The sequence below is a fragment of the Mauremys reevesii genome, linkage group 7, assembly GCF_016161935.1.
Source record: "Mauremys reevesii isolate NIE-2019 linkage group 7, ASM1616193v1, whole genome shotgun sequence".
NCBI lineage: Eukaryota > Metazoa > Chordata > Testudines > Geoemydidae > Mauremys > Mauremys reevesii.
This window is the reverse complement of record NC_052629.1, coordinates 69,733,726-69,752,105: the sequence shown is the minus strand read 5'-3', so window position 1 is coordinate 69,752,105 and position 18,380 is coordinate 69,733,726. Positions and strand designations below refer to the sequence as shown.

General features: G+C 49.0%; 1 protein-coding gene across 1 annotated transcript in view; it reads left to right on the top strand.

The window, feature by feature from the left end:
- The window catches only part of PITX3 (paired like homeodomain 3), a 42,994-nt gene extending 25,931 nt beyond the window's left edge, over positions 1-17,063 (top strand). Inside the window, exons 3-4 of the mRNA XM_039482676.1 lie at positions 10,194-10,399; positions 15,574-17,063. Coding sequence (XP_039338610.1) covers positions 10,194-10,399; positions 15,574-16,137 — 770 coding nt within the window. The 3' untranslated portion in view covers positions 16,138-17,063. The remainder of the gene's footprint in view (positions 1-10,193; positions 10,400-15,573) is intronic.
- Positions 17,064-18,380: the final 1,317 nt, after the last annotated feature.

Here is an 18,380-nt window from a genome sequence, read left to right as displayed (position 1 = left end):
GGGTTTGGAGCGTCAGCAGCTTCCTGTTTAGTTCTCGCTGCTCCGGCTCGGTTTACACAGGCCAGTGCCAGGGGACCAGGGAACCCGTGGAAGAGCGAAAGCAAAGCGATCCGTGCCCCTAACTGTAACTCCAGCGAGTGCCACGTAGCCAACGAGCAGGGCCAGCGGCCAGCGCGCTGTTTGCTCTGCCCCGTGTTTCGTTAGCACCAAATCTGCGCTGCACAGAAGTGGCAGAACTCACCGCAATAGCTCAGCACATCTAAACAACACATTGACCCCACCCTCTGCGCTCCGGGACATTCCCCACCCCTGGTCCCCGATCCTTCCGAGCCCCTGCCTCACATGCACCGCCCCCAACTATCTGCCCTCTCGAGGGCTCCGGGCTCTCCCGTCCATAGGCACCAGCCCGCGCTCCTTCCGCGATAGAATAACAATTCCTGCGGGCCTTGACTGGCCCACACTGTTCCTTCTCTCCTAATCCCACCCCTCAAGGGACCAGCTGTCTCCGGCTAGTGCCCCTAAAGTAACCCCCGCCCCCGATTGAGCAGCCTGCGCAGTTAGCCCGAGGTATCTTCATTAAGAACCGTTTGTTTGGCCTTCGGTAGAAAATAAGGGGCAGGGGAGGAGGAAATCACACAGCCATCAAAGCTAAGCAGCGCCTAGATAGAAACAGCAGAGCCGGCTGAGCCTTAAAATGAAGTGCAAATATTGGTTAAGTGAGATGAAAACCTCCGTCTTCCCCTCTGCCCGTGCTCTCAACCTACCGATCTTCTCCAGCGTCCCAGCGAGGTGTGTCTCCGTGCCTCCCTGACGCGCTGGCCAGGTGTTACCAATTGTCATTAGCACCTTGATCCTTCCTTTGGAGCCAAAGCCTCGCTACCCAGTTTCCCAGTAGAGCCTTTCAATCCCCTCTTCATGACCACACTTTAAATCCCGGGAGCCCGTTTCAAAGGCGTCTAGAATCTCGGTGTAAAGGGAAATTGTTTATATCGGAGCCACAAAAGCCATTTATCATCTTGGGGTTTGTCGGAGTGCACAACCCCTGCTAGAGGTCTGGGAGAGCAGGCTCTTTCAGCATGATAATTACTTACTCTCTCTGGTTTGCAGCCAGTGGCATAACGAACAGAACAATCCTCAAATCAAATTGATATTGGACAGTCTCGATCTTTCCTTTCTTCTAACCTATTGTCCCCTGGCCTTAGTTTTTCTTCCACTCAAATTGTTGTTTCTAGTTACCTTTCTCTCTCTTTACCCTCATCCCTGGTAGCTGCCTCCCCATGATGTCACCATTTCTCTGCCTTGTTCTAAATTGGCTGGCCCTTCTCTTTGCAAGAGCCCAGGTCCATTCCTCCTCAGTTGAAAAACCTTGGCCAGATGAGCACCTTCTCCCCCAGTGCAAAGAATACCCTGCTGCCTTAGAGATAGACACTCCGTTGCAGCTAAGCAGCTGTGGGTACTGGTTGGAACTGAGGATGGGGATTCAGGACTTCCATTCAGGATTCTGCTCCGGATTTGCTTTGTGATTTCAGGCAAGTCACTCCACCTGCTCTGGGGCTTGGTTACCCCAGCTACCAGATAGGACTAAATTCTTCAGCTTCAGTGTCCTGGGCAGCTGTGAGGTTTAATCAGTGTGTGTTTAGTGCGTCCATCTTTGGATGGAATGCACTAATTAAATGGCACCTTTCTTCGGGATAGAAAAGGCAGCCAGCTAGAGAGAAATCAGTTGAACTTGTCCCACTGTAAAGGGCAGTCTAGAGTCAGCTAAGCACAAGCAGAACATTAGGTCTCATTATCACCCCTCCCCCCCCATTTGCCACTGTTTTATTGTATTTAGCCAAGTTCATCAGAGGATTTGTGTGGGTTGCAGAAGGGTGCTAAAGAGAAGCCCTTCTGAGTTCTTCAGTTGCGTCTGGAATGACAGGCTGTGATACCTGCAGTTAAGCTTGCCTGACCCTTTCCATTATAAATCTGTTTTCAGCTACTTAGAACTTTGCCAAGCTTTAATTGTTCAGGCTAAAGTTTTCCTTGCTGGGGATCTGCTCCAAGCTGAATAAGATTCAGCCATTTCCAAGAATAAAGTGTGGATTGTTTGCCCATATTAAAGTTTTACAGTTGGGAAACTCTAGCACCTCTGTTCTGTGGAGCAAGGAGTTCAGGTTTGGCAGAGGCATTGCCCTGGTGTCAGGGATGCATTTTTACCATCCCTGTGAAAGTTTGTCCAAATTGGGCCAAATTATAAGCCCCTGAGAAATCTCCATTCACATATGCTCAGACTTGTAAGAGTCTGGTAGCTAAATTCTCTGAAGACTGCATTAGTACTGGACATGCTTCATTCCCTCAGTTCTCCAGTGTATGACTGGGCCATATGGGCCAGGCCCACAGAATGACTGAGCATGATCTGGCCCAGCATTATAGAGGCTGAGCAGGACTTTCTCTGAAATTGCTGCTGCAGGTTGTTGGGGGACTGGGCCCAGCTCTGAGGCCAGGGAAACTCTCTCCTGTGCTTTCCATGTAGTGCCCAGCTAGGCTTGAGGAGGAAGCTTAACTGAGTCAAATGCACAGAGATGAGGAAGGGTGGGAGGGCAGGAGAAGAGCAAAAGAATGTAGGGAGAGGCTGGGAGGGGAAAGGGGTCTAACCACTACAGAACCTGGAACTAAACCAATTATTCAAGTCTCACAGTTCCTTCGCTGTTTAGTTATGAAACTCATTGGTGAAGTGGCTTCATCCCCTTTTGTGGCAGGTCCACCTAGCAGGTGAAAGCTGGTATTTTCTACCACTTATGCGCTTAGTTCAAATGGTAAGAGGTTTGTGTGTGTGTGTGGGATCTTTAGATCCCATTCAGCTGATGACCCATGGGGGGGGGCAGTATGGTTCCACATGATGGATTTTTTTTTTCAATTTAAGTTTTTAAAAAAGTTAAATTACATAAACTACATTAAAAGAATGTTAGAGTTGCAAAGTCAAGGATTCAAGTGTTAGAAGATGCCAGAATGATGGCTGGTTGTGTAACCTTAATTCAGCCCCCTGGTGTGTACACCTTGATACTGGCTAATTGCACAATCACTATGTTTTTCCACAGGACCCCTCCAATGGGAGCTGCAGGTGCTCAACACCACTACAAATCAGGCCCTTAGCACCTAAGCCTAATTGTCCCATTGTGTAGCCTCCATTCACAGTCATACTAGGCCGTGACAACCTTGTGCTCCCTCTTGCCCGTTGTGCAAGGTCTTGGGGCTGGTCTATGTGGGGAAGTTAACCGGCATAACTATACTGCTATAGCTATACTGGTAACATCTTCTGTGGACACTCTTATTTCAGAATAAATAACTGTTCTTGTTACTATGGTTCTACCATAAATTTCCACATGTAGATAAGCCCTTAGCTGGGCAAATCCTTAAGGATGTACTGGCTTCTAGTCGCCTGCTTTGGATTGGAGCTGTTACTGTCCATTCATGGGTTCTGTCCCATTAAATCATCTTATTGCACTGACCTGACTGACTGTGAGTGACATTTCCCTTACACCAGGCAGCTAATTCCAGCCATGGCTCTAGTAGTTTAATGGAGGGGGAAAGGCGCATGTAATAACTCTATGCACTATTTGCGGTTACCAGTAAATGCTCAGCTATTGTATGTGTCAGTTTCCACTCCTGTCAAAAACAACAGAGTGACTTAGAAATAAAAACTGTCCATTGAATGAACTAAAGGGGGCTTCGTTACCTGGGGTTATTCACCCAGGGGGCTGATTCTGTCTCTGACACAGCTGTGAAAGCCCTCCTGCTCCCTCATTCCCATAGGGTCCCCTGTGCCTCTCCACACTGCAGCGGGAAGAGACTGCGGTAATTGCACTGAAGCTAGAACTCCACTACTTCCTTTCCAACTGCACAGCATGATCCTCTCTTGGTTCTGCCATGCCAAAAATCCTTCCCAACAAGCACCACACAGGGGAAGCCAGGGCCAGCAAGAGTGGGAAGGAAGGTGTTTTCCCTGAAGCATGGTGCTCCCATGGCAAGAAGCCACTTGCAACATTAGCTGGTAGTACAGAGCTTCTGTCTTCTGGGAGCGGGGCACTGCGAACAGGGCACCAAGGGCACTGGGCATGCTGCTCTGCAGACGTATGCTGAGATTTGTAAGATTCCCCTTATCTCCTTGGGCTCCACACAATTACCCGGACAGTCTTGCACCCCTGCTCAAAGGTGCTTAGATGGTGTCAAAGTCAGATATTTCATGAGACTAGGGATGATCTAGCCCATGAGCAGTGTGCTATGTCTACACCATCCCTCTATGTCCCGTGCATTGCAAGCTTCCCCTGCCCTCAGTAGGCATTCTGAGCAAAGCCTGCAGATTGCGGCACGTCATTACTACCTTAGCATCAATTCCTTTGGAAGTTGGTGGTGTTTTGCCATTGAGTCTCACAAGCAGGCTCTTACACCCATGCTCCTCTCTTTGAAGGGTTTCAGACCTAATAAAACAAATGAGGGTTAAACTGAATATTGTCTCCTCGTGGATAGTCAGACCATTACTTTCGTGCTCAGAAATGGTGGCATCTACCATCATTCCCTTTTTAATCTGTTCAGAGGCCCACAAGGGCTGAGTCCCTCTCCTCTGACACTGGTTCAGACCAGAGGAATAAGAGTATAGTTTCCACTGGAACCACAACTGTAACATACACATTAAAAGCATGTGTTATCAAAGAGCATCAACTCAAAGGGGGCCAGAGAAATTTATCTGCTTCCAAAGAGCCCTGAGGCAATGGGCAGTGTCCCCACAGCTAGATAATTATAGCAGTGCTTAGAGTGTCACAAGGGTACAGCAGTTTCCTGTGGGTCTATTTTTAGGTACTACATATCTCCACCTTTTGAATACACAGCTTCAGTGTTTTTCATAGTCTCAAACAACATTAGCTGAAGAAGCTGGCTGAGCCTGAGGTTTGATGATGGGGCATGGAGCCTTCCTCCACTGCCAGACCATGTCTGGCTGTTGTGAGCTGATGTTTGGTTAGGTGCCTATGTTGAATATTTGGGGGTCTCACTCTGCTTCCTAATGGTCAGCTGTCTATGCCTATGGACATGCCCCCCCCATGATGAACTGGGACTGTTCTTAATGTGGTCTTTGAATGCTGAATGGGGAGTGTTGGCCTGGGAGGATGGTCTGCATTGGGGGGGATGGGAGACTGGCCTGGAGGGAGGAGACCTGAGCATGTAACGTGAGAACCCAGGAAGGGGTTAGAGGCCAGATGACACCTCTGCCCCGGAAGCTGAACAAAGGCTGGGGGAGGAGACGCTGGGGAGTGAGAGAGTGGCAGGAGCTGGCTAGGGAATGGAGAGAAACCCGGACAGGTCTCTGATCTCCCAATGGGGCGGTGGTGCTCCTGGGACCCCAAGATGGACTTAACTGGGGGGGATCCTGCTGTCTGTGCCTGCAAAACCTGTCTTGGACTGTGTTCCTGTCATCTAAATAAACCTTCTGCTTTACAGGCTGGCTGAGAGTCATGGTGAATCGCAGGAAGCTGAGGGTGCAGGACCTTGTGTCCCCCCCCACACTCGGTGACACCCCCTTCTTCTAAAATGCAGTTGAGAGGCCAAGGGTTAAATGGGCAATGGAGAGAACTAACCTCCCATCCTTAAGAGGCGGCTGGTGGGGCAGCATGAGCGAAGCCTGTATTGCCACTGCCTGTGCTGTTGATCAGTAGAGAACGTCCCTATTCCAGGGGATCAATGCGGTGTCTTTTGCCAGCACTCAGTTCACACATTAACACTGAGACACATTTGCCTGGAAGGTTCAGGTTGGGTATGGGACTCCTCTTCCTTCCTGTACTAGTTCACTTTGCTAGTAATAAGCTGTATTCACAGCTAATTCCCTGTCATCCAGACATTGCTCCTTCAGCCTGGGCCATGGATTTCCAACAACCTCCTTGACAAAGGCTGTTTGCAGCCTAAATGATACTTTCCTCCATTGTGGCTCTCAAAAGTAATTAGAAGCGGGTTTTCACAGCAATGGCGTATAGACGGCCCTACTGTTTGTGCAGCAATGGGATATCACAGGAAAGGGTCGGGGATTAGTAAAAGCAGAAGCTGATCGGGACAGGGACTGGGCCTAGCAGAATGGCCTGATTCAGTTAGGTGCTACTGTCATATAACCAGCCAAGAATATGCATAGCACCATAAACACAACTACTGTTAGAGGACAAGCAAAGAGAGAATGGAAAAATGGGAACTGCCAAGTCAGACCGAAGTCCATCTCTAACAGAGCCAGAACCAGACACTTCAGAGGAAGGGACAAAGAACCCACTAATGAACTACTATGGCATAAGCTTCCTAAACTCTGTCAGTTAGTAGTTGGCTTATAACATGATGCATAAGTGTTTATTATATCCTAATTATGTAACTGCAGGTGTTTTCCTGCTTATCCAGATAAGTGTCCAGTCCTTTTTTGACTCACTACTAACTTCAGTGGTATCCTGTGGCATGGAGTTCCGCAGGCTAAATATGCAGTTTGTAAAAAGGTATTTCCCTTGGTCAATTTTACATGAGTTCCCTTTCCATTTCATTATATGTGCCTTTTTGCTCTTTAAATGAAGAAGGGCAGAGAGGAGTACCCAATTTAGTTCCCGTGCAAGAAGAGAATCTATTGGACCAGTGGGCTCCTTAATAAGTCCCTCTTACCCTCTCTCCCCCCCACCCCACCCTTAGTGGTAGAGCCCTGCAAATAAATTATTTGATTTCTCCGAAGTGTCCTTACCTTCCTTAATTGCACACTTTACGCTCTACTAATTCAACAGATCCACTGATTTTTCTCACAGGTTTCCTGCTGCAGCTATATTTAAAGAAATTCTTGTTAGCAGTTCGTATCTTTGGCTATTTGCCCTTCAAATTCATCCTTAAACCTTCCTAATTTCTTTCTTATATTTTACCAGCCATAGTTAATATACTCCATTCCGCTGGCTTCACTAGGGCTGAATTTCCATTTTCTGAAGGATAGTCATTGAATTTGAATAACCTTTGTTACCTTGCCATTATATCTTCCTGTATTTCTTCCAGCCTTCCTATTTTTCTGGGTGAGTAGACAGGACGCTATAGCTCTATTTAGATAAGTAACATCTCTGACAAGTTTGTTGTGCTTGGACTTGCATCGATTTTTTAATCTCCCCACCTGAAGTTGAGTGTCAGTGCTAGTTTTTGTTATGATTCCTCCCCCAATTCAATTGTGTTGTGATCAGTTATGGTTAGGATTGGTTGAAAAATTTCCATTTAAAAAACAAAAGGGGGGGGAGGGGCTTCAATTTATTCCCCACCCCCAAAATATCTTTCTCCAGCCTGTAACTGAATATTATCTTTATTGCTCATCTTCTTCTTATTGGCCTCTCCATTATTGGAGATCTGCAAATATGGTAGCCTATTCTGAATGATCCTCTCTGCTAATCTCTTGGTGGATGGATTGTCCTTTTGATCCATGCAGGATACCACCCCGTCCATCAAGGATCCTCTTTTTCTGCATCGTGTTCTTCTGCCATCAACTTTCCCCTCTGGTGCCCATAAACATGTGTCATGCACTGAACCTCTTAAAATGCGTCCTGCAAATCAAAGATCTCTAACTAGCGATTGCTGACTTCCAGTACTCTCCAATACTTATTAATTGGTTATGCGATCTCTCTAGATCTTTGCTCATACTAGAAGATTTTTAATGCATGCTGCTTTTTCCTCCTCACACTGTTACTCCATGAGGTGGATTATCCCTGCACATGATTAAAACACTTGGTTGTCTCTCAACAGAGGCAATTTTGTGCTCAAATTCTGTCCCGATTCACAGGGCACGTAGTCCCACTGGATTCAATGCAGGGAAGAATATGGTTGCTGGGGTTGTTTTTGTCTTCAAGGCTTGTATTATGAAGAGATTTACAATTTGAAAATATTTTGGTTTGTACTGATTTATCTTCACTGAACATGAGTGGGAATACTAGGGTTTACAGCTAAATGCAAAGGTATACATCTAGGACCAAAGAATGTAGGCCACTGTCCTGAGAAGCAGTGACTCTGAAAAAGATTTGGGGGTTGTGGTGGATAATTAGCTAAACATGAGCTCCCAATGGGACATTGTGGCCAAAAGAGCAAATGCGATCCTGGGATGCATAAACAGGGGAATCTGGAGTAGGAGCAGAGAGGTTATTTTATATCTATATTTGGCACTGGTGCAACCACTGCTGGAATATTGTATCCAGTTTGGGTGCCCACAATTCAAGAAGAATGTTGATAAATTTGAGAGGGCTCAGAGAAGAGCCTCAAGAATGACTAAACGATTAGAAAACTGCCTGATAGTGACAGACTCAAGGAGCTTAACCTATTTAGCTTAACAAACAGGAAGTTAAAGGGGTGACTTGATTACAGTCTATTAAATATTTTTTCTCCATGTAGGTACTTCTAATGATCTCTTCAGTCTAGCAGAGGAAGGTTTAACACGATCCAGTGGCTGGAAGTTGAAGCTAGACAAATTCAGAGAGGAAATAAGGTGTACATTTTTAACAGGGAGAGTAATTAACCACGGGAACAATTTACCAAGGGTTGTGGTGGATTCTCCATCACTAACAATTTTAAAATCAGGGCTGGATGTTTTTCTAAAAGAGCTGCTCTAGGGATTATTTTGGGGAAGTTCTCTGACCTGCGTTATACAGAAGGTCAGACTAGATGATCACAGTGGTCCCTTCTGACCTTGAAGTCTACAAATCCAGTAGAAGGGATTTCTAGATGGCAACTGAGTAGAGAATAGGGAAAGAGTATTCACTTGTAGGGACATGGCAATGGGGTGGGGGCATCTTTCGTAACCTGGCCATTTTCCATGACAAAAATTCAAGACAGGCCAAGCTGTCATATCCATCGTGTATGTACGTGCCTGTTAAATCGAAATAAAATTGAACCGAGTGTCCTGGAAAGTCATTACTTTCATCTGTGGCTTCCACTTACTGTAGGAGCCTCAGTTTGTGATCCTGGCAGATTGGCTCCCCTCCTCTCTTGTCTCTGCTGTTCCCTCAAGCCCGGGCTTGACAGTTCTATTCTATCCTGGCTCTTATACAGCAGCCATTACCCCGGTACCCGGGTGCTTTCCAGAAACGCAATAAATGACGTGACTAACGTTTCTCCCATGTGGCTCCCACCGACTCCTTTGTCCATTTTCTTTCTCCGTTGGCATTCTTCCTGATCTGTGGACTTTGTATTTGTAGTCTCTGGGGCCTTGTCTGGATGTAAAATTGCACCCGGTTTGCTAAACGTTGTGATTGAAAATTGCTTTAGTTAAGCAAGCATAAGAAACACTAAGTGAACACTTTTAAATCTATTCAACCCAGGCTTATATCAATTTAGTGCTACATTACAATAAACTACTCAAATGGAAACAAGAGTCCACCCATCAGTTTAAAACAGTGCAAGTTGTGTGTAAACAAGGAATAGATTTTTGGCTCCTCTTACACCTAGACAGGAGCGGCTCTAGGCATTTGGCCGCCCCAAGCACGGCAGGCAGGCTGCCTTCGGCGGCTTGCCTGCGGCGGGTCTGCTGGTCCCGCGGCTTCGGTGGATCTCCTGCAGGCATGCCTGCGGGAGGTCCTTCGAAGCCACGGGACCAGCGTACCCTCCGCAGGCACGCCTGCGGGAGGTCCTCCAAAGCCGCGGGACCAGCATACCCCCTGCAGGCACACCTGCGGGAGGTCCACTGAAGCTGCGGGACCAGCAGACTCTCCGCAGGCAAGCCGCCGAAGGCAGCCTGCCTGCCGCCCTCGCGGCGCCGGCAGAGCACCCCCTGCGGCTTGCCGCCCCAAGCACGCGCTTGGCGTGTTGGGGCCTGGAGCCGCCTCTGCACTTAGAGATGGGTGGGGCTGTAAGGCTGGGCTGATGAGAGAAGAGTTTAGTCTAATAGGATGGTGCCTGCTCCTGAAGCCCTACATAGTTACCATAGCTGGCTGCATTAGGGAAGGAAGGCAGGTGACTTTCATGTATTCCTGGATTACATGCACCAGGAATGAGGTGCCCTGGAGTCCTGGGACTCCGAGATGCAGGCTGGAAGCCTGGAGCAGGTAGCACCAGGGTAATGAGAAAGAGTTGCATCCCAAGCCACTGAGCTTTGGGGAAGTTGCTGTCCTGGGAAGCGAGGCGTGTGCCAGAGTCCCAGGGCTGCGTTGTGATGGGTTACCTGCCTTTGCATTTCACAGACACAGAGAAGTCCCAGCAGAACCAGACCGATGACTCCAACCCCGAAGATGGCTCTCTGAAGAAGAAGCAACGGAGGCAGCGGACTCACTTTACCAGCCAGCAGCTCCAGGAACTGGAAGCCACCTTCCAGAGGAACCGCTACCCAGACATGAGCACCAGGGAGGAGATAGCAGTCTGGACCAACCTGACGGAGGCACGGGTCCGGGTACGGCCGCCAATCTCCTGCTCCACAGTCTCTGAACACAGCCACAGCTTGGGGGAGGAAGGGTCCCAAGACCAGCTCTGCAGCAAGCCACCAAACCAACCCAGAACCTGCCTTTAACAGAGAGCCAAGGGCACTAGAGGCTTCTGCAGCACATCAATTCCACCCAACCCTGCTCTCAGTGCCCAACAGGCCCCAGCTGCAGACACGTTGCAGGCTGCCATCTTGGATTCAGTGCAAGTTCACAAGAACGATCATTCTGGCAGGTGTTTGAGAGGGAAATCTCACTTGATTTCCTTGGGAATGATTGATTTGATGGCAGGCTCCTTCCCAGGCAGAGAACTGCCCATCTTCCTCCAGTTCCATATAAAAACAGACCTCTCTCCTGTGCTCTGATCCCCAGGGAAGATAAGTCTCCCTGGGCTGCTCCGGGTCAGAGGGCCCTGGGGAAGAACTTTCACCCAATACAGAGGAGAAGCCATTACTCAGTTCAGGAAATACCCCTCTTCCTCCGCCACCCCCTCCTGATCCCCTGTCTCCCCACCACTGCCAATCCCCTCTTTTGCTTTCATCCCTATCCCAGGCCTTGTCCACCCCTCCTCCCCCTCAGTGCTCATCCCCCATTCCTCTTCCCTGTCCATTCCACTGTGTCTCAATGGTTCCTCTGCCTTGGGACAGCATTGCCCAGTGGCCAGAGCATGGACCTGGCAGCAGGCTGGAAAAAGTGTGTGTGTGGGGGGACAGTCTGTCATTTCCTACACAAATGGAAGTGACATCACATCTGCCAGTCCTCCTGTCCCACAGCAATGCTGCCCCACCAGCCTCATCTCCGCTCCTCCTGCAGCTCCCTGGAGCCCTTCACCCCTATCTCACAGGCCTGTGGTGTGGGGACTGCAGCAGAGTCCCCTCTCCCCTTTCCCAGACCAGGTGTTGCAGGGATGGAGTAGGGAGGAGGGAAGGCGCAGAGGCCAACCCCAAAGGTTCAACAATCATGAGTTGGACATTAGAAAATCAGGAGATTGATCCAAAACTCATGATTTAAAAAAAAAGTCTGTTTTTCAGTCTGTTTTTTGACTGCAGAACTCTCCCTGCCCATGCTCTGTGAGTGTGAGACACACACATTTAGTGTTTCCAGTGCTCCTGAATGTATTGGGTAAGGGGATTTTGGCTGCCGCTGAAGGAGCTCTCATCCCCACATCTACCTGGCCCATGCCCAGCATGTCTGTCCTCCCAACCTCCAAATTCTGTCCAGTTCCCCCTCAGTTCTCCTTCCCAGCCTCAGCTCTGCTCCTCCTGGGGTTCTTCACCTCTTTCTCCTTTCTCAGGCTGGATGTTGCAGAGAGAGGAGGAGGTTGGGAGATGGGGGAGTGGAGCCATCCTGAGCTGCTGGTCAATTTCTGCTCCCTGCTCCCCTCCTGTAAGAATGTGTCAGCTCTGCCCGCTTACTGCAGCAGCTCTGATTGGCTGCTCTTGCCCAGGAGGTGGGGCAATGGGGAATGTAGCCAGTCAGTGCGGGTTTTCCCAGGCAGACATGTGCACCTCTCAGTGACATGGCTGGAGTTGTAGTTGTAGAAGGCTGGGTCTACCCCTAAAAATTAGCCAAACCTAGCCCCTGGTGTAGACACAGCTAGCATGTTGGAAAAAACTTTTCCATCCACATAGCTACTGCCTCTTGGAGTGGCAGATTAACTACATTGATGGGAAAACCCCTTCTGTCATGGTAGGAAGCATCTACACTACTGCATGATAGTGCAGATGTACCTGAAATTTCATTTGTGGGTCTGCACCCCCTTTCCACCAGATGCACGTTAAGCCCTGCCTGGGAGACAAGACACCTGGGCTCTATAACTTGCTCTGTTACTGGCCCATTGTGCAACCATGGGCTGGTTACTTCTCTTCTCCGGCCTTCATTCTCTGCCCTTCAACCTCTAGCTTGTCTATTTGGACTGCCAGCTCTTTGGGGCAGGCCTGTCTCGCTAAGTGTAGCTAATGGCAGGGCTCTGATCTCAGCTGGGACTACAGATTAACACAACCCTTATCGATGCCCCTGCTTCATCTCCCTCTGTATGTTCTCATCCCCTGGACTCTTACCCTGCCTATGCCCCGTGTTCCTGCCTTTCCCTTGTCTATCCCCCTCCCTTCCTACCGTTCCCCTCCTCTTTACTCTTCCTGTCCTGATGTGGCCCTTTCCTCTGGTGCAGGCTTCAGGTTTCTCTGTCCTGGTGAGTATTAGTTCCCAGAAAAGCAGGGGTGTCACATTTTAAAGGGAAATCCTGCCAACTCTCATGATTCTAGCATGAGTCTCATGACATTTAGGTGGTTAGGTTTTTTCTAAAAAGGGTTTGTATGAATTTCCCATTTCTGACTTCCTCTCACAAATCTGTACCCTTATCCGGAAGGGCCTCTGTCACCCCGTCATGCTGCCCTCAACAAGTTGGCTGACATGCCCCTTGTGAGTGTGTATATGGGTATGAGATTGCCCACTGCAAAGATGGACACCATTTCTAGCTATTACCAATGGGGCTGAAGCCATGTTCTGAGGGAAGATGGTGGCCCTTTAGTGTATGCACCAGCTGACACCGGCTCAGGCTGAGGGGATATTTAATTGTGGTGTAGAACTTCCTGCTCAGACTGCATCCCAAGATCTGGGATCCTCCCACCTCGCAGGCCTGAGCCTGCATGTCTACACCACAATTAAACAGCCCCTTAGCCCGAGCCTGAGTCAGCTGGCATGGGCCAGCCGCATGTGTCTAACTGCAGTGTAGACATGCCTGGCCTCACATGGTGACTAAGGGTAAGAGCCAGGAAGCTGTGGAGGTGCTGGGAATGGGGCAGTGGGGGCAGCAGAGAGGGAGCTAAGGAACAGGACAAGAAGCGATATTAGGAGTCAAAGGACACGTGGATAGCGTGAGGCAGACTGAGGGTGAAAGGGCCTACGGGGGGCAGAGTGAGAGAGCATGATGTGTAGGAAACTGAAGGGGATGCTGCAGACAGCCAGAGTTGTAGGAAAGAGTTCTATATTGAGCAGACTGAGAGGCCAGTGTTACATGCTGAGGCTGTATAGTTTGTGTGGTAGCAGCCTACCCCCAGCATCCATCTCTGAGCCCTCAGAATCACCCCGAACTTAAATACAGTCATAGAGTTGAAGGCCAGAAGGGCCCCCCAGATCAGCTACCGACTGCCTGTGCATCACAGGCCACCTCTACCACCCACATGCTAAACCCAACAACCGAAATTAGACCAAAGTATTACAGCCCACAGGAGACTAGACTATTGTGTGCCACAGGCAGAGAACAGGAGACACCGAGGTGCACCAACGCCCAAGGCCCCTGCAATAGCAGGGAAATTATTAAGTGAGCTACACCAGATAATTCTGGCAAGTGACCCGTACCCGATTACACTTCTCTCAGGGTCAATATGGGGGAACTACAGAACTCTATCACACTAGGTTCCCCTGGAGACTGACCCTCTTTCTCCAGTTCCAAACATACGAGAAAAGGGAGCATGTGCTTAGGGCAGCTGCCTACCCTGTCTAGTTAGGGAAGAGGTAGAGAGGGCTAGAATGGCCCCAAGGGATACAAGAGGGTAGGTGGTATTTGCAAACAGGGAAGTTGCATTTCTGTGATTGAATTTTGAACCCAACCTGATCCCACACAAGTTGGAAATGTGTGGCTTCCCCCTAAGGTGGGGTGGGGAGGAAGTCAGATGGCAGGCAAAAAACAAAACAAAGTGACAGTTTTTCAAAATTATAATTTAAGACACATGATGTTGGGAATTGGTCCTGCTTTGAGCAGGGGGTTGGCCTAGATGACCTCCTGAGGTCCCTTCGAACCCTGATATTCTATGATTCTATGTTTTGGGTTCTGACTCGTGATTTTTGAATGCTTGGAGTAGGCAGTGGTGGAATTACGATTCTCAGAGAGGGAACTTGTCAAGTAGTTTAAATCCATACTAAGCAACTACACTGGGCTACAGCATAAGAACCCAGGAGTGAAACGGATCAGTCATTTCACCATCCAAGCTGACAGAAATGCCAAGACAAAACAAAGTGCATCAATGGCAAAACTAATTATATTTTTAAACTGAGGTATTACTAGTAACTTAAGAAAAAACTAGTTTCAAATAGGGTTTTTGACAGTGTCTCATTAATAGTCTTCAGTCAACATTTGGATTTATTTCCTGTGGGATTATTTTTACATTTGTTATTTGTCTTTGAAGAACCTAGCAAAACTAATCTTTCATCATCTTCTAATTAATACAAAAGATTAATAACACAAAATCAAGCTGATTTTGAGATACAGACAAAAAGTGAATTCCCCTAGTGCAGCAGTTCTCAAACCGTGCACCTCAGAGCACTTGCTCATGGTCTATGAAGATCTACAAAGTCATACGATACCGGCTCCTAGCTGCTAGATCACAGTTAAAAATACACAAAGTATTTTCCTAATATTTTCCTATGTAAGCAACTGCTGTATTTGTTGTGTGATCGAAAATGGAAGGCCAGGTGGGTCACATGATTGCAAATGGTCATTGAGGGGGGGGTCTGTGAGGCACTCTGTCTAGTAAGTTGTGGTCCAGCCCAGCTTGAGGTCCCCTGCCCTGGTGGAAATCACCATGGAGAATCTCCAGGTGATCGCCACTAGCGACAGAGAACCAGAGTAAACTAACAGAGACCAGAAGGGGGATGTCAAGGGAGTCTGCTGAATTTTCCACTCCTGTAGGGTCCAGTCTCTCTCTGATAGCTGTGGAAACCGGGTATGTACACAAATGTACGGCACTACATTAATACTGCAAATCATGGACATTAGAATGTGAAAGGACCTGCTAAGTCACCTACACAGTCCCAGGATTCTCCCTGTACTGCATGCTCTAGTGCTCTGTTCTGGTTTTAGGGGCGCTATGTGAGGGGGCCTCCACCAGCTCCTCTTGGGAGACCATGCCACAGCCTACCATACGCCTGTTAAGTAACATTTCCTGCTATTCAGCCAAAATTTTCTTTGGTTAATTCTATCTAATCACTCCTAGTTACAAGCCCCTCGCTCACCTCAGCCTGTCCTTTTCCAGATGTGCTCAGTTGTCCTGACGTCCATGTTGGTACAAGGAGGGATGACTGACAAAGGCAGAGGCTTCCCCATTAATAACTGGAATGACCTTCCCCCTCTTCCCTTCCCTTGCAGGTCTGGTTTAAGAACCGCAGAGCCAAGTGGAGGAAACGAGAAAGGAACCAGCAGGCAGAGCTTTGTAAGAACAGTTTTGGAGCTCAGTTCAATGGACTGATGCAGCCTTATGATGACATGTATTCCGGCTATTCGTATAACAATTGGGCTACCAAAGGGCTTGCTACCAGCCCCTTGTCAGCCAAGAGCTTCCCCTTCTTCAACTCCATGAATGTCAGCCCCCTCTCCTCCCAGCCCATGTTCTCCCCTCCCAGTTCCATTGCTTCCATGACCATGCCTTCCTCCATGGTCCCCTCAGCAGTGACTGGCGTGCCAGGATCCAGCCTCAACAACCTGGGAAACATCAACAACCTCAACAGCCCAAGCCTCAACTCTGCCGTTTCATCCAGTGCCTGCCCTTATGCCTCCACCGCCAGCCCCTACATGTACAGGGACACGTGCAACTCTAGCCTGGCCAGCTTGAGGCTGAAGGCCAAGCAGCACGCCAACTTTACCTACCCGGCGGTTCAGACGGCAGCTTCCAACCTGAGCCCCTGCCAATATGCCGTGGACAGGCCCGTATGAAGGGCCACCTGCCACCAACCAGGGACTCGACCTTAGCCTGACGAAAGGAGACCTTTAGCCCTACAACAGCGTACGCCCTGCAGGAGAGAGAAAGACAGATGGACCTCTGTGAAGACTTGTCTAACTATCGTATGGTGAATTTTGACTGTCTTTTTTTTTTTTTTTTTGGTAAAGCAACCGAAACTGCTCATTGGAAGACCCACTGGGAAACAGGAACCTGTGACATTCAGTTTGACTGGCTCCTGGGCAGCAGAACTGAGCATATGTCAATCTGCCCCTTCCCCCCTCCCCTCGGTGTGATAACTGTCCTTGCCCCTCCCTGGCACAAAAGCCCTGTTTAAAGCATAGGCAGCCAGGTGGCACAGCTGTAGGAAGCTGCCAGGGACCCAGGCAAAGCAGCGCAGCTTCTCAGTGCTTGGCTGAGAACACAGATACACCCACAGGTGTGAGCGGTCAGATTTCATTTTGAGGCATCTCACCCATTTATTTATCACATGGCCAGTCTCACCAGCCACCAGTCAGGAAAGTACTGTCTCAGCCGGCAATACATTTTTATACTGCAGATATGTGCATGGCCAGGTAATTGAACCCCTTAGAGATCAGGAGTTGTAGGGATGTAGGGTGTGTGTGTGTGTGTGTTATATAACACACACATATACACACACAAATAAATATATATATATATAACACACCTTTTTGTTTTGTATGTGGGATAATCCATGAAGTAGACCTTACAGATGAAAAGCCAAGCATGTCCACCACAGTGGAGCATTCAGCCTGTCCGCTTTACTGCTTAAGTCATTTCCACTCGGGTAGGAATTCCTTTGCCAATGTACATCCAAAGAATCCCTTTTTTTTCCTTTTGCAACAAATTGCCCTCTTTTGTGCACCCGCCTCTCCGCCTCCGAATTCCATTTTCAACAATAAAATGAAAGTTGGAGCAGTCCTGTTAGAGGTTTCCATCTGTCTGGTTATTGCACGCACAAGATGAGAATGTGGGGAAAAGACCAGCAACCGTGTCTAAAGGGTCCAAATCAAACCCACTTTGTGAAAGAGGAGAGTCCGCAAGGGGGCTGCTGTTTATGAGACGCCAGTTCTTGGTGAGGGCCCAGTAATAGAAGGGGAAGTGTCATCTAAGCAAAGTCAAGGGATGGGGGCCCCAACATGTGACTGAGCCATCTTCCGCCTACATGTTTGCAATTCAGATGCTCTGGAATTCTTTCGAGAACACAGTGCCAGTGGCCTAGCTCCCAGGATCCCTTGCAGAACTGTCCATTTCCATGGCTCTCTCCTCACCCACCCTGGGAGGGGGCATTAAGGAGAAACTACACCAAGCCTTCCCCCATGAACTAATGGAAGCCCCTTCCTGGGGGTCCCTGCAGGGTTTCAGGTCCATGGTGCTATAGACTGGGTGGGCTGGTAGGGAACCAGACCTGGGCTCTTCTGGATTCCCCCTCCTCCACCCACACCCAACTCTTAATAGAGGCAGAGCCTCCATGAACTTACACTACCTTGCCCGGCCACCCTGGGGATGTGCCCTTTGAGGACAGCTGCCATAGCGGGAGCAGCTAGAGGCGTGGCACCTACGCACTGTGCTGTGCAGAGTCTAGGAGGAGCTGGTGGGGCCTGGCACCACAGCAGAAGCAGGTTGGTTGTACAGATCACTCTTGCTTCCACTGGGTCATAAGGAATCTGCACATGTGCAGAGGGAGCAAACCCTGCCTTTCCCAATGGATAAGTATGAAGCTGTTTAAAAACTGACAAATGAGGTGTCCCCTGCCCTTTGATGCTGTCATCTCAGAGCAGAGGTTCCCAAAGCATGGCCCAAGAGCCAGCGATCTGCTGGCTGGGCACATGGTGTTGGTGCCTCTTCATTTTCAGCGGCTCAGTTCAGTTAGCAGACAGCTAGAAACACAGTACATGCTTGCTGGCATTTCCACATGCACAACGGCTGCATGTGCCACAGAGGGGTGGAGACTCTGCTGAGGAGAGGGAGAAACCTCCTTCAGCTTCAAGTGCCTTATCCATTTTCACACAGTAACCATTTCTGGGACTCACACAGGCGGCCCTCAGTACGTCCGTTCCCTTCGTGTCCGCCATGGAATAACCACAGGCTATTCTTGCTATAGCAGAACCCAGTCAACCTGATGTAATCAGAAGCTACTCAAACTAATCATTTGAGACAAAGTAGTTCAGTGTGGCTGGGTCTGACCGTACCACCGTGGGAATGCAGAGGCCACCTC